The 27,014-nt window shown below is 43.8% G+C and overlaps 1 protein-coding gene across 2 annotated transcripts in view; it reads left to right on the plus strand.

Annotated features, from left to right (window-relative positions):
• Window positions 1-27,014, plus strand: part of DNMBP (dynamin binding protein) — a 534,728-nt gene that overhangs the window by 337,491 nt on the left and 170,223 nt on the right. The window contains exon 1 of one of the 2 annotated variants that reach the window (XM_078643535.1): window positions 7,236-8,778. The exons of the other annotated variant lie outside the window; for it this stretch is intronic. Within the exon in view, the coding sequence (XP_078499661.1) occupies window positions 7,419-8,778 (1,360 nt within the window). The 5' untranslated portion in view covers window positions 7,236-7,418. Of the gene's footprint in view, window positions 1-7,235; window positions 8,779-27,014 lie in introns of those variants that run through there. 2 annotated transcript variants of the gene reach the window in all.

A 27,014-nucleotide genomic window follows, 5' to 3' on the forward strand; every position in this document is an offset into this window, starting at 1 on the left:
TTGACATCATAGGATGTGTATTTTTCTCATTATAATTATATCAGTTCAGCACGCTGCTATAAGTCTTATTAGTCTCATTACTACACAGCCACGGCCGGCAGTGGGAGTACCTGCAGGGCTGTGACGTGGGGGGGGGGCAGGGTGGGGGGTAGTAATGTATGGATTACGGAGTTTTACAGGTAAGTAAACATTTAAATAAATAAATGAATTTCGATGTGCGCACTGCGTCGCATTTGGGGATGCAGTGCACTCAACGAAATTCGTTTTATTTATTTAAATGTTTACTTACCCGGGTAGCTCGAAATCTATACATTACTACCCCCCCCCCCCCCCCGGCCTGCCCCTCCCCACGTCACTGCCCTGCCGGTACTCCCACTGCCGGCCGCGGCTGTTACTACAGAACCTTTCTTGTATCCTCCTTTCAACCCTTTCTCTCCTTCTTTCTATCACCCTATCACCCTTTTCCTTATTTTCAGCAAGTCAAGTTGGATGGGGTTAGCTAAACATATATTTCGTAGTGTCTGTAAACACTGCTCTACAAACTACGTTTGGCTAACCTTGTAACAGAAATGCTAATGTATTTTCTTATAAAATTAGTAAAATACTTTGTAATCAGCATACACAAAGGCCAGAACCGCTCAAGTGTGTCATGCTTCACTAGGCTCTCCTGGCAGCTGTGGCCAGGGGCACATGTCCCTTCTACCTGTGCCCAGATTGTATTTCTTTGATGGAATTCTGGGCCTTTGAAGTATGTAATTTAAGAAATCTGATATAGTTTGTAATGTGATGTTGCTGCGTTGCTCAGTTACATCATTGTGTACCTGACTGGGCTCCTCATACGCCAGGCTTGCTTAAGAATGTGCATCAGCTTTTGTACTTTAGCGGTGCCTTCCTGATTTTGAATTTCATATTATGCGAGGGGTATAATAGAAGCTGCCTGTTGTTTCCAAAAGGTGTAGTTGGCAGTTGGAGCTTTGGTCGGACGAGGAGCTGACCTACTATCTCTGTGCTGCAATAAAGCTTATCCTAAGCTTACCTGTACCAGTTGTCTGCATCTTCATTTACATCACTTGGCGACTTGAGCTGGCGAGAAGTCCGACCACTGATTCCTGTGTATGCAGCCAGAAATCGTCTTCCAGAGAAGTAGTGCCTCAGCTTCCTCAAGAATCCACGTGTGGCACACAGCGCGAATGCGGAACATTGCCTCCGTCTTCTCAGTGACAGCGTTATCGAGCTGATCAAAAGATCGATATTTGTGCCGATTTGCTGTTTGGGACACTGCGGTGACGTCATCTCCATCAACGTCTACCCTCCAACGACGTGCCTCCTAGCAACGGCTACATCACCAGTCTTGATCATCGCGAGCAACAGCGTCACCGAAGCAACTTCCTTTGTCGGTGAGTTGCTTAACAACGCTGCGTCACTGAGCGCGTCATTGAAAACTGAGCAAATGAGCGTCTGACATATTAACTCTGAACGTCTGACGCGTGACGCTTACGCACGACGTCACGACGTTGTCGGCCATTTTGACAGCATCGCTTCTTCCCTAGTTACACGCCGAGTAACAAAAGACTGTTGTGCTCACGCTTAGCAACGCGTAGATTTCATACAAATGTGGTAAGTGGCACCGGAGTGCGAGTAAACGCTCACAACAGCTTTGGAATTAATTTTATTACAATCCTTCACTTTGGGCATTATCGAAACGAGGCTAATGAAATTTTAGTAGAAACGAGTCTAAAACTCCAGCCAGTCATCACAAGTCATCAAGTACAATAACATTAAGCGTTTGTCTTCTAAGTACATTTACTATACTGTTTGGTGCATTGAGTTCTCGTTACCTGTTAACAACGATTAAAAGTCATGACTCAGTCAATCAACGTTGCTCTCCCTCCTCAATTTTTGTCAGAGCCAGGCAATCCCCCTATAGCATGGGAGGACTGGATAGTTATGTTTCATAACTATATTGAAGCGCTAGATGGAGAAGACTATTCACCTAAACGGAAAAAAAGCACTGTTAATGACTACATTAGGCAAAGAGGGACAACGGTTATTCAGATACTTACCACAAGTATTACCTGCAGGATCACAAGCTGATTTTGATGAATTTAAAGAGGCTGTAACAAGATTAGAAACTCGTTTTGGTAAAGAGGAGAATCTCATTTTGCAGAGATACAAATTTTATAAAAACAAACAATTGGCTGAAGAGAGTATTGACGAGTTTGTTGCAAGGCTACGTGAATTATCTATTAAATGTAACTTTGGCCAGATGGCAGATGAGTTGATCAGAGATCAACTAGTTGTTCAGGCCAACAATAGAAAAGTGCAAGAACGTTTGTGGGCGGCTAAGAACCCAACATTGAAAGACGCCATAGAACTGGCCAAAGTCGTAGAAGAAAGCGAAAAATGCATGAGAGAACTCCAAAAAAGTGGCTTGGAAACTAAAGTAGCTGAAATCTCTCATAAGAGTACCCTTAGTGAAAATAGCGACGACGAATCTGCCGCCATTGCAATTGTCAGGAAGAAGGGCTACATTCTTCAGAAAAAGAATGTGCAACCAACATCTCTTAGCAGGTTTAATCAAAAAATGTGTTCGAGATGTGGTAGCTTTTCTCACCCTTCAGATGGGAAATTCTGTTTTGCAAACAACAAAGAGTGTCTACGGTGTGGGAAAACGGGACACTTTGCTAAAATGTGTAGAAATAAGAATAACTCAAAGGTTACGGTTGTTGACGATTATAATGTTTTGAGGCGTGATGTCAACAAAATTTTAGTCCTGACTGATACTGTGTGTGCGTGTGATAACCAGAGGAGTAACCCCTTCAAGGATGATTTTGTTATTGATGGGAATACTGTTACGCTCATGGTTGATACCGGTTCAAAGTGGACCATAATTCCCTTTTCTTTGATGAAAAATGTTTGGGGAAAAAGAGCTTTGAGGACCTGTGACATTTTCCCGTCTGGTTACCAGGGTGAGAGTATTGACATGCTGGGTTTCTTTGAAGCTGAAATTGCTTTCAAGGGCAGATCAGCCTATGGGAAAATATACATATCTGCTGATGGACCAGCAATCCTAGGCCGTCATCACCAATACGATCTCCATATTGTAGTTGATCCCAGGTCTGATAACCCTGTTTCCATTATTGAGACCTCGTCTGTGGAGGATATTTTGGCTAGATTCAAAAATGTGTTTAGAGACCAGTTGGGTGAGCTTATTGGATACTCTCATCGCATAATCCTTAAAGAGGGCAGTTACCCTGTACAACACAAGGTGAGAAGAGTACCCTTTGCTTTACGTGATGAAGTTAAAGCTACTCTTGAGGAAATGCTCCAAGGAGGTATCATCGAGCCCATCGAGGCATCTCCTTGGATTTCGCCTGTTGTGATCTCGCAGAAACCGGACAACAAGATCAGGTTCTGTGTGGACCTTCGCTCTCTTAATAAGTGTGTGGTAGCCGATGTGTTTCCCCTCCCCAACATTGGTGAACTAGTATCAACCCTTAGAGGAGCAAGGTTCTTTAGTAAGTTGGACCTCAAACACGCTTACCACCAAATTTGCCTGGATGATAACTCAAAGCACTTAACTGCATTTATCACCAGCGAAGGCACATTCCAATTTACTAGACTACCTTTTGGGCTAGTCTCAGCTGCTAGCGTTTTTCAGAGACTTGTCTCTGAAGTTTTCAAAGGTCTCGATAAGGTACTATTTTTTCAAGATGATATCTTGATTTATGGTAGTTCGTTACAAGAACACAACAAAATCCTACATGATGTCTTATGTAGAGTAGATGAAGCTGGGTTAACCTTGAGGAAAGAGAAGTGTGCTTTCCTACTGAAAGAGATAGAATACTTAGGTTTTTGCTTGTCAGAGGATGGCATCAAACCAAAGAAAAATTTAATTGAAGCCATAGAGCTAGCACCCTCCCCAGTCGATAAAGATCAACTTCGATCTTTTATGGGCTTGATCGAATTCTACTCGAAATTTGTAAGAGACTTTGCTTCCAAGACGGCTTCTCTTAGATCTTTACTTAAAAAGGGTGTCAAGTTTAATTGGACCGTTGAACATGAGTCTTGTTTCAATTTGATAAAAAGAGAGCTCAAATCTGCCAATGTCCTCACCCCTTTTGACACTACTCGGTCCTCCATCTTGATGGTGGACGCAAGTGCCATTGGTCTGGGCGCTGTTCTTTTACAGAAACATGGTAGCGTGGAAAAGACAATTGCATTCGCATCCAGACCTTTGTCCTCTTCTGAGTCTAACTACTCAGTAATAGAACGGGAAACTCTTGCCACGGTCTGGGGTACAAGTTACTTTCGAACCTACTTGTGGGGTTACAAGTTTGTTCTACGTACCGACCACAAACCTCTCGTCAATGTCCTAGCACCTGGTGGAGCTGGTAAAGGTTCTCCCAGGTTGGCGAGACTAGCTTCCCGTTTGCAAGACTTTCAGTGCGAGATTGAATTCATTCACGGGTGGAAGAACATCCAGGCTGATTGTCTGTCGAGGCTCCCTATACCTTCAACTAACTATAGTTCTGATGTTAAGTCTGACGACCTTGCAGTTGCTGTTATAGAGGACGTCTTGTCAGTGGGTGGTGGCACATTTTCCCGTGACGAGTGGTCCAAGGGCATGGAGGAGGATCTGACTTTGAAGACTGTTATTAGTCTCATGTCTAATGGTGCTAGGAGGGAAAGCACTGTTAGTCCTTCCGTCAGACCCTTTCTGAAGATTTTAGATGAACTTTCCCTAGAAGGAAAGGATGTTCTTATGCGAGGTGACCGCTTTGTTCCCCCTGCTCTGTTAAGAAAGAGAATTCTGGACTTGGCCCATGAGGGACACTTGGGTCAAAGTCTCACGCAACGTCGTGTCAAAATGAACTTTTGGTGGCCCTCTATCGATAATGACGCTGTGGATTGCGTATTGAGGTGTAGTTTTTGTAAGGAGGGCGAGAAGCGCCTCAAAGTTTTAGGCTCCCACTCCACCCACAAGATTACTTTTGAGAGTACTCCATGGCATAGCGTCTGCATAGATTTCATAGGCCCCATGGGTGAGCTTCCTACTGATCACCGGTTTGCTATTGTCCTTATCGATTGTTACTCAAAGTGGTTGTGTGTACAGTTTGTGAGAGAAATCACTACTGATGTCACTATCAAGTTTTTGAGGCGCATTTTTTACAATGAAGGGTATCCTTCTGTTCTCATTTCTAACAATGGGACTCAACTCACATCCTCAAAAATGACTTCTTTTGTTAACAGTTGTGGTATCAGGCATCAGAAGACGAGTCTTTACAACCCACAGGGCAATGGCCTTTGCGAAAGGGTGAATCGCCTCATCAAGGGTGTGATTCAAATGTTTGTGGAGTCTAGCTGTTTTTCGGACGAGCGTGTCCAGGAGCTGGTCTGGGCTTATCGCTCCACACCTCATAAGTCTGGTGAAAAGTCTCCTTTTGAACTTATGCGTGGCCGCACGCCATTGAGCAAATTGACCCCTTCTTGGCTGAGTTCGGGCAATGAAATTCCTTTAATTCCTGACAGTGCCTCCTTGCCTATTTCTGTCGGCGATTTAGTCAAGGTTAAGCCGGGCAGACTTACTAAGGGTCTTAGCAAGTTTAGAGGTCCCTACAAAGTCAGAAAGGTTTTTCCCAACTTCGTTGTATTAGCCAATGGTGAGAGTTGGAATTACCGGAGAGTAGCCCTCTACCAGAAACGTAAAGATTCTTCTTCTGATGACCTGCTTTCTGACAAAATAGATGGCTGCAATGGTTACTTATTGTCCTCTGGTAGTCCTTCTTCTCCCATTCCCTTGTCAGCTGGACGGGGGGAGGTGGGTAGTGGCGATGCCTCCACATCCTTGTGCACTTATCATAATAGTCCTGTGCCTGTTTCTGGTTCTGCTTCTTTTGCTTCTTCTTCTGTACCTTGTATTCCTGCTCCTCCTCCCTCTTCTTTAGCTGATGTCTGCCTGAGGAGCCCTCGCTCCCGCCGCCCACCCATGTATTTGAATGACTATGTGCATTAGTGTTTCTTTCCTATTTTTGCGTTCTTGTGTTTCTTTTCATTACAAGGAGGGGAGATATGTTGTACAGTGCTTTGCTCCTTCCTTGGGCTAGCACTCTAGATCTCTCCTTGCGTTCCCATTCTGGAGCTCTCCCTTGCCTAGTTGGCAGTTGGAGCTTTGGTCGGACGAGGAGCTGACCTACTATCTCTGTGCTGCAATAAAGCTTATCCTAAGCTTACCTGTACCAGTTGTCTGCATCTTCATTTACATCATACATACGTGTTATAATTAATAGGTGTAAAAGCATATATATTTTAGGGGATTTCGGTGATCTCTTTTCATCATTTAGTTTGTTGCTATTAATTATTTTGATTCTGCCCCCCACATCATACAACATAACGCAGGGCCTCAGCCCTCTTTAGCCAATGAGCAACTGCACCGTCCGTGACCGTGACGGCCTTCCCCCTTTTCACAAGAAGCAGTTCACTTCAGTGGTGGTGATACTTTGGCAATGAGTGCTTTTTGAGACGAAAAAAGTGTTTTGCTTTAAGTCAGTGTTCTTTTTACATTGACGAGGTCCCAGCAGCGTATTCAGCAAAGTTTTGTGAAAGCCGCGACAAAACAAACCTTGAGAAAACCTTGACATAGCCAAAATGTCATAGCATGTTTACCAAGGTTAGAAATTGTTGTTTTTGTTTGTTTGCATGTTTGTGGTCTAGTGTAATTTCTTTATTTCGTGGTTTCCACTTCGTTTGTCAGCCGACGTGTTGTGGGACACAAAATTCCAGCGGAAAAAAAACTCGTATCTATCAGTCTGTTTTCTTAACAAATTTTTACGGGCTCGTGAGCGAACATAGTTCACCCAGTATCTTTTCAGTGTCTGTCAAAAAGCTTCAAATCATAGTGCTTCCCCGCCTCAGTTTAACAGCTCAGTGAAACGAGTTTGCCTTGTGCCTCGACCTGAGCGCAGCGAACTTGATTGAAATATAAAGCTGCGCTGAACGGGTTTGTTGGAGTCGGAGGAAACCTCGCTGGCCCCGGTCACAGATCCAACTCCAACGCCTCCTTCAGGCTTTAGCATAACAAAGCGGCTGAGCCTGTTCGGGTCGGGGCCGCCTCCAGGCGCGCGGGGCGGCGCGCGGCCAATCACAGGCCAGGCTCGCGGGCTCTTCATGCACTCAGGGCTTCGGTCGCTGATTAACCCAGAAATCAGGTGCATGGGATTGCCGGTGCTTGTTGATTGGGCGCCGGGAGTGAAGGAAAGAAAACACTCTCAGCCAGCTGACGGGGCGAGGAGCGCCCGAGAGGATCCGCAGGTGAAACTCCGAGCAAAGTTGCATCTCGCGCTCCGTGCAGCGGGGCCATGACCCCTACCCAGGAGGGCCGAGGCGGGCAGCCCGGGCCGCTGTGAGGCTCTGCCAGCATGTGCGCCCTACACTACGAGCGCCACTACCACACGGTGGGCGGCGGCCCCGCGGCTCCCCGGAGGGACGGCAGGGGGCTCAGCTGGGAGTATGAGGACTGCAGCCGGCTGGAGAGGCGCTACGGGGCGGACAGCCCCCCTGGGCACCGGGCCTGGAGGGGAGACTGCGGCCCGGACCCCAGGGTGGAGAGGCCGCCGCGGAGGGATGGCAGGAGGCTGGACCGGGACTGCCAGCAGGACCCGCGGAGGGATGAAGGCCGGTATGTGGATCACAGGAGAGTGGACAGGGGCTGGGAGTACGACAGGACTGACAGGGACTACAGGGAGGACCGAGCCTGTGACCGGGACTGCGACTACTATAGGGCCTCTGACCGGAGGTACCCTGATGGCGAAGACCCCAGGAGGCCCAAGACTGTATATGTCGATGCAAAGTCACTAGATAGAGATTATAGCTGTTATGGAAAAGATGGACGATGGAATGTGGACGACAGGCCTTTAAATGGAAACTTTCGGGATTACAGGCTAGAACGGGGCATGCACCCCGCCATCGACGACTATGACCAGGACCTGGTGGAGCGCAGGAAGGCCAGCAGCCGGTATGACTGTGATCCCTATTGTCGGGACAACAGCTATCCAAGGAAGGGGCCCAGGCGCTATGACGAGACCAGGAGCTTAGAAGAAGCCCCTGAAGACTGCCGGAAACCCTCCTGTCAGAGTGTGGATCGTGGTAAAATGCGCTGCGCCTACGAGGATTCTAGGAAAGGTGGACGCAGCACGTCACACCGCGACAATGGATACTACAGAGAGATGGACAGTCCTGTAGGACTTGAAAACTGGGAGAGGGGTCGGGAGGACTACAAGGAATCCAGGCGCTATGGATATGGTACTACACAATGGAATGGGGATGCTCGCGGTTATGATCACAGGGATTCGGATGAAGATTATGAAAGCTGTAGAACAGATAGAGTCCAGACTATATACCATAAACCCTCAGCCCCTGTGGATGGAGAAGAGGTTGGGAGGGTACGTAATAGTCCAAGGAAGCGGGTACAGGAGTGTGATGGTTTTGTTGAGGTTGGAGAGCGAGACCAAGAGCGTGGGGAGCTTGGTTTCCGTGCCAAGGGTCTGCAGAATTCCAGGAATCGAAGTGGCCTTTCCTTGGACTCGGACTTCGATGAATTTTGTGACCCTGGGGGTTACAGTCCAAGCAGAATTTCACCAGAATGGAGGGACAACGACCATGACATGGTCGAGGCAGAGCCCAATACTGACCTGTGGAAAAGAAACAGTATCTACAGGCGAACAGCCCCCTCCACTCTTCGGCGCTCTGACTTCGTACAGAACAGACAGAAAAAAACAGGTAAATACATGACTTACAAGAAAGCTTAAACAAAACTTGTCACTTAGGTGTGATACAGTCTACTTATCAGAACATGAAGTATAAGCAGTGGTATTCACCTAGGTGCCAGGTGGTCCCATGCGACTCCCTAAGCCAGGCCTAGGTTTTGAGCGAATGTTTTCTTACATTGAAAGAGCTGCAGTTTGTTTTAACTTTCAAAGTGCTCTTGGCAAGAAAGCTGCTTGGAAGCTAGTGTTCAGAAGCTTATCAGATGTGACTGATCATTGTGCAAAAGCTTTATTTCTTGTGTATTGATTTTGTGAATCGAAAGGTGGTGTTCCAAACATTAGTTAACAATCTATAAGGCTTTACATAGGTAAGCAATTCATTGCACCAATACTTGTCCTGAATCAGTGATTTTACATTTGCACAAGAAAGTTGCTCACATAGAAATTGTACCAATGTGGTGGAATTTGTCTGTGAATAAAGCAGGTTACCTGGAATGGCTTTTGGAACTCCTGGCTGCGTCCACTAGCAAAACTTGCCTAAAATCCATGGTCCTCAACTCGTGTCTAGTTGCACGTTGTTTACCAAACTGATGCTGCTTGCAAACATTACTGTCGAAGACAGTAGAAAACCCATTCTTGGAGTTCGAATAGGAATGGAAAATCCCCAAAAGACATTATGGAGAAGCTGTCAAGTACTCTCCATGGGCTAAAAATGTTATTCCTGTGGGAAAAATCAAAAGTTGACTAATTCACTTAGGCACACCTGCTCTATTTCTGTACGTGGGAATGGTGGCACGTTCTAGTATTTGGAATCTGTGGCAGTCACAGCTTCCCAAGAATACTACTTTGTAAATTCATCAAAAGTCAGAAATTTGCGCCTAAAGTAGTAGTCCACTTTTGGCTCAAACTTCCGACCGTTGACTGGGACTTTTGTTCGCCTTGGCACCCACGTTTGAGTAATTCGTTTGACCGTCCCAACTATCCGCAATGCATCGCTTGGCAGTGCCCATTTCTGCACGTTTGTTTGCTTACCACGGAGTCCAGGGCTTCCCAGCTAGCTTCATGTGCTCCATTTGTATTGTGTGGATTACAAACATTTCAGAATTCCCATTGAGTGCTCCCTGGACGGTAGTAGCTTTCCCATATCCCCCCTCACCCCATACACACACACACACAGAGACACATACTCCTTTCTTCTCCCCTCCCTTTGCTTATTAATCTCTTTCCCAGAGACCGGTGACCCACCATCTTCACATTCAGTCCATGCCAAGGCCTGGCCTGCACACTGAAAAGTGAATAATGGGCCTTGGCGGGCAGCTTTGTGAAGAACATAAGGGGCGCATGTAATGTGAACTTTGTGAACAAAGAGCTTGGAATGTCCATGAGAGCCGCGCGGGGCTGTTTCAAAGGGCTGCATTCATGAGGAACTTTAAAAGGCATCTTTCTTCCTCCCCCTTCTCACTGCAGCGCCTGTAGAAGTGATTGATGCACCCGGTGCATGGAGTTTGAGTGTAGCGTGTATGTAGCGCTTCGTACACATGACTGGTTGTGAAGAGTTCTGCTTTTCATCAGGTTTCTGGGTGCCTTATCGGGAGTGTAGGGTTCACGGTGGTATTGGTTGCAGGTTGGTTTAAGTGGAAGGTGTTCGGAGACTTGCTTTAAATATGGTGCAGTGTGGTTACTGTGCTGAAGCGTTGTGGAGAGTGTGACCACAGATGCAGTCTCATATCCAGACAACTTCTTTGGGTGGTACTTAGAGAGACAGGAGAAGACGCCACTGTAGGTATAATGCTAAAGTGGTCAATCCAGGAAATCTGAATCACTATGCGCCATTTTTAACAAACACTGTTGCCAATTTTGTATTCGATCCAGATACAGTATCTGACATGTCTGTTTGTAGCAGGGGTAGGTGCAGCTTCTCAAGAAACAATTCACACCTGTGTAATCTCAAGATTTGCTAGCTCCTAAATTTACAAGACTCGTGATTTTTGAGTAATATATGCTATCGACGAAAAGGTGGCACCCATTAAAAACTGAGTTAGCACAATGCCTCCTGTTATTTTCTTCAACTATGTTTTTCTTCTTTTCCTGTGTGATAGTAAGCAAAATCATAAATGCACAGTTGCTTTGTAGTTGCTTGACGGAAGGCACTGGCAACAACATTCCAATCTTATTTATCCAAGATTAGACTGCATGTCTTTCAGGGGGTGAGTTGTCAGCTGAAGATTATTGACCCCCACTGAGGGCCAACACACTCTGATGTATACCGAGAAGGGACACTACTAGTCACGTTTGCTCAGTTGTCAGAAGAGTGTGCACCATCAGTAATTATTTGGCACTGCTATTAGACGTTTGTGATCTCATGGTAATCGGTGGGATTGTGATGCTGAGTCTAGTGATGGCGAAAGTTTCACGGTGCAGTTTTGTTGGTGTGGCCAAGTCCTCTTTTGCATATGCAGATCGTGTTACATGATCCACCCTTAACTGCTGGCAGGTTTAGAAGTCTGTAGAAGTTTTTCTTAAGGGACCCGCAAATGGCCGCAGATAAAGCTTGTAGCTTTTGCAGGAGGAATGGCAAAGAGTTTATAACTGAGCTATATTCATATAAAAGCCAACTATACGTCAACAGTGACCATTCACTGGTATGTGTGGCTGGAGATATTCACATAGCATTAGGGGTTGAGTACAGGAGATCATCTATTAATGATGGGCTTCCCATCCCCTTGGTTTCTCTATCTCAGAGATGACGTGAAAGGAGCAAGGTTGCTAACACTACGCTATGAAGAGGCATTGAAAGCTAGTATAAATATAGTGTTTATCAGGAGTCAGAATGGGCGATGCGGCATAGAGAGGAGCTAGGACAGGAGCTCCATTATTGTCCCAGTGAGACACCACATTGCTTCTGAACCAGACAGACTTGGGAAACAGCAAATGTGGTCAGAGTTGTTCTTTCAGCACCATGTACTTCCATTTGAAATACACTTTCAGTACTAAAGATGGTGTCAATGCTTGATAATGTTGCAATGAAAACATTCTTTTATGCAAATGTTGTCATCTGTGATCTAGTCATATTCAGCAACTTTTGATACTTAACATTTTAGGACTCACGTAGGTCAAGAGCATTGTTTGGCTCTAATGTAAATATATATATATATATATATATATATATATATATATATATATATATATATATTACCTACTGGCGGTCGCCAGTAGGTATATATAGTTAGGATTTTTTCTCTATGGGTTTTTTGAAAATTCTATGTCTAATAACTTTGGCGTTTGTGGACGGAATTGGCTGAAATTTTCAGGAAAATGGCACATTTTGTTTCTGAGCAGCCCTTGAAAATTTGGGGGGGGTTCGTCAAGGGGGGGCCGAGAAAAAAGGGGGGTCCCAAAACGTGTTTTTAACATTGAGTTTTCCACAGGGCGGTTGGCCTCACTTTTAGCCCGAACGGCTGAATGGATTTGCACGAAACTTGGCAAAATTGTAGGGACTGGTAGCCCGATGTGCCTTTTGTAGGTCTCAATATATGTGCTACAGTGGATTTTGAGAAATTAACGTTCAAAAAAAGATATATATCTAGAGCCGCGCCTGGAGCGCTCCTCGGTACGCGTACCGGGGAGCGCTCCAGGCGCGCAACGCGACTTGCGCACGGCAAGCTGATTGGTTCTCGGGTGTCTGTAAACATTCGAAACAGTCCGCAGCGGCCGCCATCTTGTGTCTCGGTAGGATTGAGACACAAGAGGTGGCAAAAATCAAAGGGGGAAATGAGCAAGAGGGGGCAGGGTACACACCCCCTGACCCCCTAGGTTTCATGTGGGGGCCATAAAAGGCTCCCGCGGGTGAAATTTTTTTTTTTTAAAAAACGATTTTCGCGGGGGTGAGCGCCCGGTACGCGCACCGGGGAGCGTACGGGGGAGCGTACCATGGAGATTAAAAATGACAGACTTTTAAAAAAATAAAGCTTCTTTTTAAAAATTGGAGGTAGTTCTGAAAAGAACTTTTTTTTTGATTTTGTTGTTTTATATATTTTTTTTTGTTTTTGTTGTTTTATATTTTTTTAGACTTTTTAAAAACAATTGTATATTTTTTTTGGATTTTTTTCAAGGGAAAAACAAAAACAAGGATTCCAAAACTGCTCAACAGGAGCAAAAAAAATTGAACATTTAGGGACTGGAAGAGCAGCGGTGTTGCTGTTTCTTTAGGGCAATCAGTTCAACACTCTGCTCCCCATAGCAGAGCAGTTCGTCACACTCTGTGCACGAAAATTTGATGCCCGCAAACACCGGCTGAATGTTAGGGACCATTCTTCCACGGGGTGGTCCCGAAGGTGTTGCTCCACCAGTGGAGGTGCTGCCGCCATCTGTGGGTGCATTCCGTGCCAGCTCTCTGACACTCTCCCTGGCAAAGTTGTTAGGGTGTCTTCTTTTCACATGCCGGATCAAATTAGCATTCCCAAAACTATATTTTTTCAGAGGATTGCCTCTGGATAAACTACTCCCACATATTTTGCATGTTACTTTGGGAGCGTTGACTTTTTTCTGTCCTTCTGGGATTTCGTAAAATTTCCAGATGAAATGGGTTTTTTTCTTTTGCTGAGGAGGGTCCTCATCTAAAAATCCCTCTGAATCACTGCTGGATGACTCTCTTGCAGCCATTGCTGGAGATCAGAAAAGTAGGAGATAGAGTAGACACAACAGCTCTTGCTCTCTCCAAGTACAAAGCAATAGTGAGAGAAATGGGTGGGTTTCACACAATTTGGAAAAAAAAAAGTTCTGAACCAATAAAGTGTTATTTTAAAGTCACATGGTTTGACGCGCTTACGCTACGCGTCCCGGGCGTGTATCGTAAGCGCATCGGGGCGCTTACGTTGCGCGATCGTATGCGCTTCCGGGTGCGCTTACGCGGTGCGTCATAAGACGCATCTCGCGGCTACGCGATACGTGTCTTATGACGCAAGGCGTGGCGGCTACGCGATACGTCACAATGTTGTTTTCGTTCTCGGCAATAGCGCTTCCGGGACGCGCATTAGTACGCGCCCTGAGGCGCGCTGCAAGATTGCGCTTACCCGTGCGTTCACCTGTCCGCGCCCCGGGAGCGCACTAAAAATAATATTTAAAAAAAATAAAAAAATTATAAAATATAAAATTAGATTTAAAATGTATTATTTTTATAAAGATTTGCTATTAAAAAACCTATGAAATTCACTGAAAAAACCATAGGTTATAGACCATATATAGTTAGGAATTAGCATTTACAAAACCTTGAAAATTCACTGAAAAAACCATAGGTTATAGACCATATATAGTTAGGAATTAGCATTTAAAAAACCTTATTTTACTCACACAAAACCATTGAAATTCCATATATAGTTAGTTGTACTAACTATATATCGCGCACCCGCAATCCACTGCTGATGATGTCACATATTACATCATTCATGACATGGTCAGTGACATCACTGATGACATCACTGATGACATCTCAAATGACATCACTGATGACAACATCCAGTGATTATGTGTTTCTGTAAAGTTTAAATATGTTTTACATATTGAAGAATGAGTGGATGTATAAGTGTCTGAATGAAGGTTTTAGTAGGTGCGTGATTGACTGTATGAGTGAGTGATTAAATGCGTCTTACTAAATGCACGGGTTAGTGACTAAACTGTCTGAAAGTGTGCATCAGCATGTCTGTTGTTGTGCAAGCTGCTGCATGTGTTGATCAGTAGCTATATAAGTAGCTATATGGGTTATTGATTGGTTGCACAAGTATTTGTATGGGAGACTGAGTGTGTGTATGGCTGGCTGGGAGGTGTGTGACTCTGTGCAGATCAATGTGTACTTGTATCAGTGATTCTATAAGAGAGTAAGTATGTGTTAGTATATGTTTGAAAATGTAAGGTACTCTATGTTTAACTGTGTAGATTAGAAAATGGAACTGTGATTGATTCTTTACAGGACTGACTAGGTGTGTGAGTAACTCCATGGATGAGTGGCAGAGTGTGAGTGTCTGTATAGGTGTATGAGTGCATATGATAGTGTTGTAAAGATGAGTGATTGTATGTATGAATGATTGTATGGGTGAATGAGTGAATGTGTGTGTAGACGTACGAATCAGTGAGTGCGTATGTAGTAACTAGTATTGGTGTGTCAATGGTTTCAAAAATTATACTCTGTATTTAACACTGGGTGAAACAGAGGTTATATTAAAATGTGAGGAGATGCATTGTATTGTCACATGAATGATATCATCAGTGATGTGGTCATTGATGTCAAATCAGATGTCATCAGTGATGTCATCAGTGATGTCATTTGAGATGTCATCAGTGATGTCATCAGTGATGTCACTGACCATGTCATGAATGATGTAATATGTGACATCATCAGCAGTGGATTGCGGGTGCGCGATATATAGTTAGTACAACTAACTATATATGGAATTTCAATGGTTTTGTGTGAGTAAAATAAGGTTTTTTAAATGCTAATTCCTAACTATATATGGTCTATAACCTATAGTTTTTTCAGTGAATTTATATATATATATATATATATATATATATATATATATATATATATATATATATATAATTTTTTTATTGGCGTAATTTGAAGTACTAGCTGTAAAAAATAATGTGCATTAAGCTAGTTCTAATGTGATCAGATTTCCCCCCTGTAGTTACGCTTATTGGAACTGATAACAGTTTTAATTGCCTATAATACCATTAATAAATGGAATGCAAAATACTGTGTACCTTAATATTTTTGATTTGTAAAATTTGAAAAAATTGATTTGGATAGCAAATAGTTTTTTCATTCAACGTGTATTATTAGCCTCAAGAGACGGAGTTTACTTGCGTTTTATTAACACATGAAATGTTGTCCGCTGCACAAGTGTTGAATTTACTGATTGAATAGTCAATACCTAAGGGCGTAAACTTTTTGTGACTGAGCTTGACACACTAGTGTGGTGATATGCCTTTTGAGATTAGACTAATTCTGGTATCCCCTCCATTAAGAAATACTTAAACACCTTGCTGAACAAATGCTAATGAGGAGTGTTTGATCTATTTCATAAGAGTAATTATTTTTACTGTTTTGATTTGGGATTTATTGTCCTGCTCCACACCACATACCTGCCGGCATAACCCTTCTGCCATTGAAGTCCCACTGGCCACAGGTTCCCCTGAACTGGCTACAGTTCCCGTCCACATACAGGGAGGTACTGTCTCTTCTTCAGTGTCACCAGGCACTCGACCAACACTAATCTTCGCCCTCAGGTTCTCATACACTTTGTCTTGTTTACATTTAATAACACCTTGAAAAAAAATATGTAGCCTCAATCTGTGCTGTGCGGCCGGGCCCTGTGCCTGGAAGTGGCCCATGTTTAGGTAATACTGTGGGCGAAACCAGGGAGAGAAGCCCTCCCCATGGAAACTTTACCAGCTAATAAAGTTCTTTTTTAGGTCTGGCATTAGATAAGAACTTTTGATTTTACAAAAAACTATATGTATACTACACTTATAGGGGCTTTCAGCCAGTGTTCTTCTTCCATTGGTCTAGTATTGTCTTTCTCATTTTTCTTCCACCCACTACAGCATCGGGTAGTGGGCCAGCCCACTTGAGCCATTGGCTAACTTCACTGTGAGTGACAGTTTTTCCTCTTTCACAAGGAGCACATCCACACATAAAGTATTTCCTTTAAGTGCTGGGGACTACTATGGCAGTCGGAATGTTGTTTTTGTAATGTAAATTTAAAAACCTTTTTTTTTACCAGAAGTACATTTTGCATTTGGTCATTGAGTTTATATTTTAAAAGAAAACATTATTTTTTTCATCAAGGAGAGCCCAGCAGCCTCCCCGAAAGTAAAGTTCTGCGAAAACTGTCGCAAAAGAACCTTTGACGAAGCCAAAAGGCTGGTAGACCACCCCAGACCTATTGGCTTTGCCAATGCTTGTTTATTTCTGTTAAGAAAAGCTTGAAGCGCAGAATTTCGCTATTGGAAGAACAAATGGTGCTCGTGGTAAAGAATGTACATTATCCTTTGCAAACGTGATGGCCACTCGCCAGGAACTCCGTGCTTGGTTAGGAGCAGTGACTGCCACGTATAAAGAGGTCTGCTGTACCTTTTTGGCGAGTTGTAACTTTAATAAGTTGTCCCCGTTAGTCACACCAATTAATTATCACATAAGCATCTCTCGTCCTTCCACGTTTTGAATCATATCCTCTTGTGCACTTGATTATGGCATTGCATTAATTATCACATAAGAAATTCTTGTCCTTCCATGTTTTGAATCATATCCTCTTGTTGTGCACTTGATTACGACATTGCATGCCAGCACATTCTAAGCAAGTTTAGCAAAGTCGCGTGTCCTTGCCTTTTGTTGGCGTTATTGGTTTTAGTTACAATGATGCCGTATGACCGAACTAATCTGATCTATGTCTGTTGACCCAATCGCCGCTCACGGATGGATTTCCTTTAAAGACTATACAACTATCCTCAACCATTGGTTTTTTGTCGCATCTTTTTAAAATTGCAGGTAGGGTCTCTAAAATCTTTCATGTTGCGACCTCTCAAAAGGTTGTACCAAACCTCTGAATAAATAAATTGAAGCATATTGTCACTGCACTCATAGGAGTAGAGGAGACTTGGTATGTTCACAAAGTCCTTTCCGTTATTTCCTTTAAAGGGCAGGCCGGCCTGGTTCGGCTGCCGTGTCACTTGCGCCCTTAAGTTTCTTAAAGAGGCACCATAACTGGTTCAGCTTGTTTGGTGACATCACAGCATGCACGTAGCCTGGCTCTAGGGCAGGGCTGGCCACTCCTGAGTCCTTCAGTCATGAAGTGTCAAGGCAAGAAGTACCTGGGTGCAGCTATGCTCTTCCATCAGTTTGCAGTGTCCTTGAGCCTTGCTGTTGGACAGAGCACATGTGAGTCTAGCTGCCAAATTGAGCTCTTCTCTGTCAGTAAGCCATGCTGTCAAGAGCTGTTCTGGGCAATGCTGTCAAACAGCGCTGCCATGGCACTGAGCGGTGCCACTGAGCCTCCGGTCACACAGCACTATTGTACATCTGAACCCTTGGCTCAACTGAGACATGCTGTCACACCGCTCTGCTGTTGGTAGAGCCACCAGTGAGAGATGTTAGCTGATTTGGTAACTGTTTGGCGTACTTTGCACTGCTTGATATTCGTGTTGAGACCGTTTCTAAGTTCTCAGAACGGTACCAGAACCATTAAATAAAGCAAGAAGTGATGAAATGGCCTGCCTAGGGTTAAGCCTTGAGGTCAGCTGGTGGAAGCCAGAATCAGACCTCTGATAACTTGTTGACTAGACAACGCCCATTTTCTCATATTTTGGAACAGTGTCCTGAGAGGAGAGGATGGTAACAAAAGGTGTAGTTAAGAGGCAAAGCTTGGGGTGAACAAATAAACTGTTGTACTGTACACTGTTCAGATCGTGCGTGCTTAGACAGGAATGGGTAGTTAAAGATTCGCCGACAACACACAATTGTTATTAAATGCTGGGGGCACTCGACCCCCTCATCCGTTGCTTCTTCATATGAGTATGACTCCAGCTGCACCTTGTTAAGTACCTTTTATGTGCACTATAAACATTAGAAGACTCAAGTTCACCATAATGGGAAAGAGTACTGAAATTATATGAAGACACTAACCTTTCAAAAGTTTGAGGTCCATACTTCTCCATGCTTTGGATAGTCGCCTCAACTGGAGGACTGAAATGAGTGTTGAGGCCTCCATCTGTTTATAGCGCCCAAGAAGTTGTAAGGACCTGATACTGCAGAGGAACAAAATGTGGAGTATTATGAAGTGGCCTCCCACAGGAGCTGTCCAGTGTGGCCAACAACTAGTTTAGAAAAATTGTTTAGGCTGCCCAATGATGGTGAAAGAGAGGTAATTCAGAGGGTGCATAATATCTGATGTTGCAGTTGGTGGCAGGAGCATATTGCGCCTGGATGGGCTTTGTGACCATAACTGCCCAGTCCTAGAAGTTGGTAACCTACCAGACGCTTCTTTATCCACATATTCCATTTAGGATACCGTCCATCAATTTTATTCACCAACTTGTGACCATTTTCTTTTGTCCACACACCATAATAATGATGAACGTTACACCATATCTGCCGAAGCAAGCTTGTTTATAGGCCTTCTGAGTAGTGGAGGAGGGCCGTCCTTACTAGCAGTACTTCCTAAATGTCCAAATATTTTTGTGGAAGACATACCGCTGAGAACCTGGCAACTTTATTGCCATTTAAGGAAATATTTATATGTGCAAAATACTTTGCTTATCTAACTGCACGTGCAAATCCTGATAGTCACGAAAAAAACATACCCAACGTTTGGTGCATATAAAACAGTGCTGATTAAAGTACACGCGTGAAAATGAATTCCTCTCAACTCATCCTCGTTTGATTACACTTCACCCTACAAACAAGCAAAGTGCCTCCCATCGGACCACCTGTCTTAGAACCTTCCTCACCCTCCAAAAAGTCTCAACTCCATTATTTTCAGTGGAATGTACCTCCAAAACCACCCGGTCGCACCCACCTTTGTGACTTCGAAGGTTACGAGTCATGCATTCTTGAACATGGTTTGCAAGAGCGAACAATCCCCTCCCTATGTGTCAAAGCGAAAGAACAAGTCGCCTTATTACAGACTTCCTGGTCAAATATTGCATCATAATGTTTTCTCTAGTTTACCTGCTGGGCTTTTATCAATATTGATAGAAACATGTAACCATTTAGACATGTAAAAAAAAAAAAACCTGTGAACTGATCCAGTGTCATTACGTTTAGCAGGTAAAAATGCACCACGTGGTTACTTTTATATCTTTGGTGCCAGCTCTTGTTACAGGTTGGAAAGCATATGCAAATACTGCAATATATACTAAAAGCATGTTTGTATTGCAGGATGTGCGCCAATGGTGCAATATTTCTCTGCTTTCCCTGCCAAGAAAACCATTTGAGCTTTTTCATTTCAACTCTGTGGTTTCAACTTGAATGCAGCAGTCCGTATTCTTTCTTCGCGACCATTCAGCTCCCACATCAGGCCGCTTGACGCCCTAATGTTCAAGCCAATGAGAAGCTTCCTTGTTTTTCTGCAAGAGCCCAACATCTTACACTCTGAAGACCGCTTGTGGCACTTTGAAATGTCTGCCAGTTGAAGGGACAACCCTCCTCGTGATGCTCACCAAACAATAATGGTTATGTTGTTGTGGCGGATTGAGTAATGGGCGGGCTTGATGAGACTGAGAAATGGAAGTAACAAACTTAAAGATGACATGGAAACTGGCTGCATATTGATTCTTTCACATCTAGTACACCCTCAGTCTGTGGATCAAATTGATCATGTTTTATGAGATTCATTTTCTTATTTAATCACAGCTTTCTTTACATTTTAATTTACATTCAGTTTTTTTTTACTGTGGCACTCGTTATGATATTCACCAGTTCTGTTGCTTGGTTAAAATCCTCTGTTAACTATCAAAATGTATCCTGTAGTTTTTCGATCTAGTAGAAAATTGAACTTGGAGCATTTCTAATGTACTTTGCTTGTATTAATAAGTGAATTGCTAGTCTTGGTGACTTTTTTTGGTCAAAGGCAGCTTGCAGCTGCAGGGTGCTGTATGCGGGGTGTGCTTTAGGTCGAGTAGTGTAGACAAAGCGGAAGAGGGTTGTAGTTTTCAGTGGAGAATGGAAGGGCGATGGGATTTGTAGGAAGGGTCGGACATCAGGGGCAGTGTCGGGGCAGCATGTGGGAGTGGGTGGATTGGCAAAGGGTGGGAATGGAGACTTTGTGGTTTGAGATCCGAGTGTTTGTTGAGCAACAGAGTGTTATTAGAGGAGATGGGTTTCCAGCTACTTGCAACAGTGGAGATCAGATGTAGCATGTCGGGTGGTCGAGGATTGCCACTCAGGTCCTAGAATCACAGCAGGAGGAAGCCTGACATCTGGTCTTCTCCTTCCATCCATTACTGATTGCTAATCTGTTGCTGCTGCTACTGGGTGCGGCGTGGTCTCCACTGGAGGTATTAATCCTGCTTGCCAAGTGTTAATAGCCTTGTGGAACTGCAGCGATTAATAATGTGATGTGTATATATTCTGTGAGACTCCTTTGGAAAGATGTTGAATGAATGAAAAACGTACTCCCAGGGTACGCATTTTGTTTGTGATCCCTTGTTTGAAATATTCACTTTTCTCGAATACTAGGTGGTGATGGGCGATGCATGAGTTATTGAGGAGGTTTATTTTTAATCTTAAGCGGACTCTGGTTGCAGGTGGTTGGTCAGGAGGTCATTGAGGTTTCAGTAGTAAACTGAACTGTAGTTTCTGTGGTTTGTAGGCCCCGGGCTTTCAGTTAAGCTGTTTAGTAGAGTGAGTTGAATTAATAGTTCAATGCTTGATGTTTTTCGAGGTTTCCTTGGATCATAAACTTTCTGCGGCTATAAACCTCGATTGTACAGTCCCAGGACACATTTTTTGAGTATCACACATATGATATAAGTATGTTTCATGCCTTTGTTGTGCCAGATGCTTAGTGGATATTGAGATTCCAAGCTTCTCCAATGAGTAGCTCATGAGCTTCTGGGAGCTCTCCAGCTACTTGGAAGTAGCTTTTAAGGGTTACCCAGCCTACTAAATGATACGTTTTTTTGTTTATTTGAATTAATATATATATACCAAAATTGAGAGGTGTGTATTTTCAGTGAAAATGTGGGTTTTCAGAACATCAGCTGATGTTTGGAGAAAAAGGGATTTCCAAAATATATTTAAAGCTGATATTTCAGTGATCGATTATGCAATATTACCAATGTGACCCCCGTTGCCAGGGGCGTTGCAACTATGGATGCCATATATTACCTATGAAGATGCATTCCAAAATGAACAAGCCTTTTTACACTATTACTGGCAGCTCTTCTTGACGCACTGAGTGGATTATTGCTAGTAATCTTTCATGGGGTGACTACCAACTTAAACTCTTTTGACATGGTCACTATTCCAACATTCTATATTAGCTCAGGATCAAATTAACTGAACATAAGTAGCTCTGGTTGCAGAAAAAGCTGGAGACCTCTTTTATAGCAGCAGTGTATATAGCCAGTAATGATATCATGAGAGCAAGGCCTGACTCATGTTTAGGACCTCGGTCAGGTTGCTGGGTTTGTAGAACGTAAAAAGAAGTTACGTGTCCCCTATGTCTGAGTAATAGTCAATTACCTTATTTGTTAGTGTTTTGGGAGGGTATTTTCCTTCAAATGTTTCTAATGCTGTAGATTGAGTATAGGTGAAAGTTTAAAACTGCATTGGTGAATGTGGAACGAGCCTTCCATGGTGGCTAAAGGGAGGCTATATTCTGGCAGTGCAAGGTGCAATTCTCCCTGTCGTTTAAAAAAAAAAAACCTCTAGAGGGTTCTCAAGCTCTATCATAGAACTGGTTTTGTTTCTCAAACTGGTTTACTGCTGATGTCCGTAGGACTGATGAGGACCAAGAGATTAGGCTAGGGGGTTGGTGCTGGCAGGCCTTGTCTGGCAGTTTGATTAAGGATGGGAGTATAGAAGGCAATTCAGTGGTTATGGTACCTGTAGTATAGGTATGGTGTTTTTATCTGGTGCTTGCTGCTAAGTTGCCTGCTTGGGGAAAGGCCAGTGTACTCTTTGGGATCATTACTGGACAAAGAGGAGCAGTAATTTGGGCTAATGTATGATGTTCAGCTGGCTTCAAGATGGGCTTATCACTGGTTTGCTGGTTGATCTGGAAATAGGAGCTAAAAGCGATTTTATTCTTTGTTTGGAAATGTGTATGTTCTTTACTTTGTATTTTCTTGTGACTGTGCAGCTTGAATAATCTCATTATTTGCAGAGACATAGCACATTGGATAGATTTTGGGCATTTTCTATCATTTCCGGTGATGCTGTTTTTGAGAGACAAGCATTTTTCATCCATGAAGTTCTCGCCAGATTTATAAGTTTGTTGTGAAAGTTCTGTTATGTTCATTGCAAGCACTTTTAGTGGCCTTTGGGCCAGGCCACTTATCATGATTGGTTGGCTTGCTTGCCTATCTAATTTGCGTTATTCTTATTTGGTTTGCCTTCCATTTCTTGTGTTTGTTCCTCCCCTGGAGAGTGTCTTCTTTATCACCCTTTTATTTGGATGACTTGAATGTTTGTATTTAAGGAACTACTTTTCCTTTCCTTTCAGTATGCCCTGGGGGTGTATATATTTTGTAGCTGTCTCTCCTATGTGCTGCTTCCCTTTGTACATTCTGCTCCCTCACACAGGGTTTCTCTTCCAACTCCCTCCTCCCTCACACAGGGTTTCTCTTCCAACTCCCTCCAACCAGCTTGTTCTTGGCTTCCCCGCTTACTTTATCTTTTTTTTTTCTTCAAACCCTCCCCACCAACACCATCCACTCCCTCTGTTGCTCCCCCACTCCGCACGCCTCTTGAATTCAGTGGCTCCCCCCCCCCCCCACTTAAAAAAAATATAACTTATTTTGGTGTTATATGTATTCCAGTCGATAAGCGCTCCACTTGGAGAATGCCACACACAGCCTGTCAATTCGGTTTTCTTTATTGGCAGATAACAGGGTTTAATCCACAACAGTTCAAGCAGTCAGTCAGCCCAAATGTCACCATTTGCGTTTCGGGAGCGTTAACCTTGTTCACTGGCTTAGGGCAGTAGCGATCAGGTAAGTAAAAGTGATGCTGCACTTGCAGCGTGGTTTTTAAATTTAAAAGGATTTCCCCCCTCCACCTACCCTCATACAAGACACTGTCACAACTATTCCCTCTTTGAATAACTTTACTACAGTCTCTTTGGCACAAACACAAAAGGCCATTTTGACCTGCAGATCAGGAGCCCCCACGGATTCCTGTCCCCCGATTATTTTACAGCACCTCATCGAGGTTGTTACCCCATCAATCAATGCCATTATTAATGAATCCCTTAATTCTGGCACTGTCCCTGCTGAATGGAAGAAGGCCATAGTTAAGCCCCTCATGAAGAAACCAAATAAATCCCCAACTGATTTATCCAACATGCGCCCAATCTCCCTTCTCCCAGCACTTGGCAAAATCACCGAGCAGTTAGTCCACGAGGAACAAAAAATTTTTGTGGAAAACAAACGCATTCTGCATCCACAGCAATCCGGCTTTCGCCCGGGCCACTCCACAGAAACTGCACTCATCGAATTGTCGGATACCATTAAGTTCTTGCAGGATGAGGGCAGACAAGCTGTGCTCATCCTGCTCGACTTAACCGCGGCCTTCGACACCATCTCTCATACCATTCTCATTAACAGAATGCGTGAGATTGGTGTCGCGGGTTCCGCTCTGGCCTGGATAGTTTCATTCCTATCCAATCGATCGCAAACTGTCTCCTTAGGCCCCTTTCTTTCTGGCGAAAGACCCACCACCTCAGGTGTGCCCCAGGGATCAATACTGAGCCCTCTCTTCTTTAATATATATATGGCTCCCCTTCTTACGTTGATTGAATCCCATGGGATCCTCGTGACTTCTTACGCTGACGACACTCAGCTTGTCGTCACTATTGACAAAAGACACCCCGACGCTGCCCTTAGATTTCAAAATTGCCTCTCCCAAGTTTTTTCCTGGCTTAACCTGAATCATCTTAAATGTAACAGTGCCAAAACTGAAATAATACCCCTAGGCAAAGGCATCCTCTTCTCCCCTCAAGACTGGTGGCCTCATAACTCCGAAGCACCCCCGAGTGCGGTCACCTCAGCCCGCAATCTTGGAGTCCAATTTGACTCGTCCCTTAGCTTCGACGAGCATGTGCGCATTACTGCGGGGCGCTGTTTCAGCCTGATCAGGCAGCTAAAGAAATTTTTTGACTTTCTGCCCATCTCAGCCAGGAAATCAGTAGCGGTGGCTCTTATTCTCTCCCGGCTGGATTATTGTAATGGCCTCCTAGCAGGCATAAAGAAATCTTCCCTTAAGAAATTGCAAAGTGTTCAACACGCAGCGGTCAGGCTTGTTCTGAAACTCCCCCGCAGGTCCTCGGCCTCTGCAGCCCTTAACACTCTTCATTGGCTGCCCCTCCATAAGAGAATTCTTTTTAAGCTCCTTGTCACGGTGTTCAAATCTACCAGGAATACCGGCCCATCTTACCTGACCAAGCGCTTTCTGCGCTACATTCCAACTCGTTGCCTGAGGTCCTCAGGAGCTAATTTAATTACTGTACCCAGAATTAAACTAAAGGTGGAAAAACTTTTGCTTTTTTGGCTGCCAAGGCATGGAATTGTCTCCCCCCCCAACCTTAGGCATGCCCCCTCAGAAAGCCTTTTCAGGAAACTCCTGAAGACCTGGATCTTCTCTCAGTCTGATTCATCGGTCCTCGCAGCTATCTGATCCTTGTTCTCCATTGCTGGTTCTCTGTGGGCTCAGCGCCAAGATGCTCCTTCCGGAGCGATAATCGCGCTATACAAATTTTAATAAAAAATATCAAAATTCAGCCTCAGTGGGCGTGTTAGTTCGTACAGAGTCCGCCAACACCCACACGTTGCTCTTTGAGGAGAAGGAGGGAAGTATCCATTATGGTGTATAAGGACTGCAACATCCACAATCCCTTTACAAACACACCCACTGAGGCTGAATATAAAAACCACGCTGCAAGTGCGGTGTCAGTTTTACTTACCTGATGCACCACATGCACTTAATTGGCTGTTAATGAGTATTGTAGGGACCCTGCTTAAAGCAAATTAAATTCAGAGATTTCTGATAATGCCTGAGGTGCTTAAATTGGGGGATTGGTACTCGTGTCTTTGGCTTGTCTACATCATCTTCGTGCTCAGTTTCCATCCGTTTGGATACCAAATACCAGCACCTAATTTCTGTTTCCTAAAAATGCTTTCTGGAGCTCAGTGATACTCTTAAAAATAATGGTTTATTGCTATACATAGGCTTGTTCGAGTTGAGGAAGGGATTCTAAATTGGTGTTAGAAAGTAAAATCGCTGTTTTGTCAGTGTTCACTTTATAGCCCACAAGCACCTTAATATAAAGCAATTGTATCAAATACCTGTTCAGTAACTTTGGTATTGCAGTGCAGAAACACTGCCATGCTATCTGCATATAGTTTGAGCTTAGGGCTACCAAGTAAGGCTGGTATTGCTCGATTACCTTCAATACACAGGCTAAAGGTTCAATTAAAATTGTAACGAGGCAACGTGATAGAGGGCCTCTCTGGCTGTTGTCCCTTGTTACAAAGAGAGGCTGCTATTCAGTACATATGAGACTTTCGCCCCCTAATATATTATGGTGATTTACATGATAAGAAGCAAAACACAGCTACTGATTATTTTTCATGAAGCTGAAAACCTGCAGCAATTATTTTGTAGGTGCTGAATAAAACCTGGTAAGTTAAGATTTTTTTTTAAAGTCCTTCAAGTGACATTTATCTTACAATCGATAAACAATAGAATAACCTGAAGGACACACTCACATTTCGAATACAAGTAGCTTATTTACTTATAAGAGAAGAGAACAAAGTTCTTGTCATCTGACAGAGGGAGTGAACAAACTTGACTGTTGCATATTACCATGTGCGAACCAGCCATACTTATGTGTAGTATCTTTATCTTAATGTCAAAATGACTTGTAACTAAAGTATTTTGCTATGACCATCCCTTGAAGTTGTTTACACGAGGCCAGTGGATTCTGGACAGTTTGTCTATCCTCCCATGGGTCTGCTTGCTAACAAGTGGATGAAGCAACACTGTTCTCTACAAATTACTTTGTGGTTGCTGTTTGACATGTTGTTATGTTATGTTATGTTAAACCGGGTCTTTTATAGCGCACGGCTACTCCTAGGAGTGTCCCGGTGCTTTAACAGAAAAACCCGAGAAAGAAAAAAGTCCAGGGCAGATGTAGGGCAAACAAGAAGATTACTGAGTGAAAAGCCATGTCTTCAGCTCCTTCCTAAAAACCAGTAGATTGCTGATTTTCCTTAAAGAGACGGGCAAAGAGTTCCAACATCGAGGTGCCAAGCATCGAAAAGAGCGACCTCCAATTCTAGCCCGCCTGATGGAAGGAACAGAAGCCATAGCCAAAGAAGCAGATCTCAAAGCTCTAGAAGGCCAGACGCCTCCTAATATATCTGGCCCCTACATAATGGAGCGCCTTAAAGGCAAGAGTCAGTGCCTTAAAAGTAATCCGTCTTGAGACAGGAAGCCAGTGAAGCTTTTTAAGCAGCTCCGATGCATTCGCC

This window comes from Lissotriton helveticus, chromosome 5_1, assembly GCF_964261635.1.
Source record: "Lissotriton helveticus chromosome 5_1, aLisHel1.1, whole genome shotgun sequence".
Classification (NCBI taxonomy): Eukaryota; Metazoa; Chordata; class Amphibia; order Caudata; family Salamandridae; genus Lissotriton; species Lissotriton helveticus.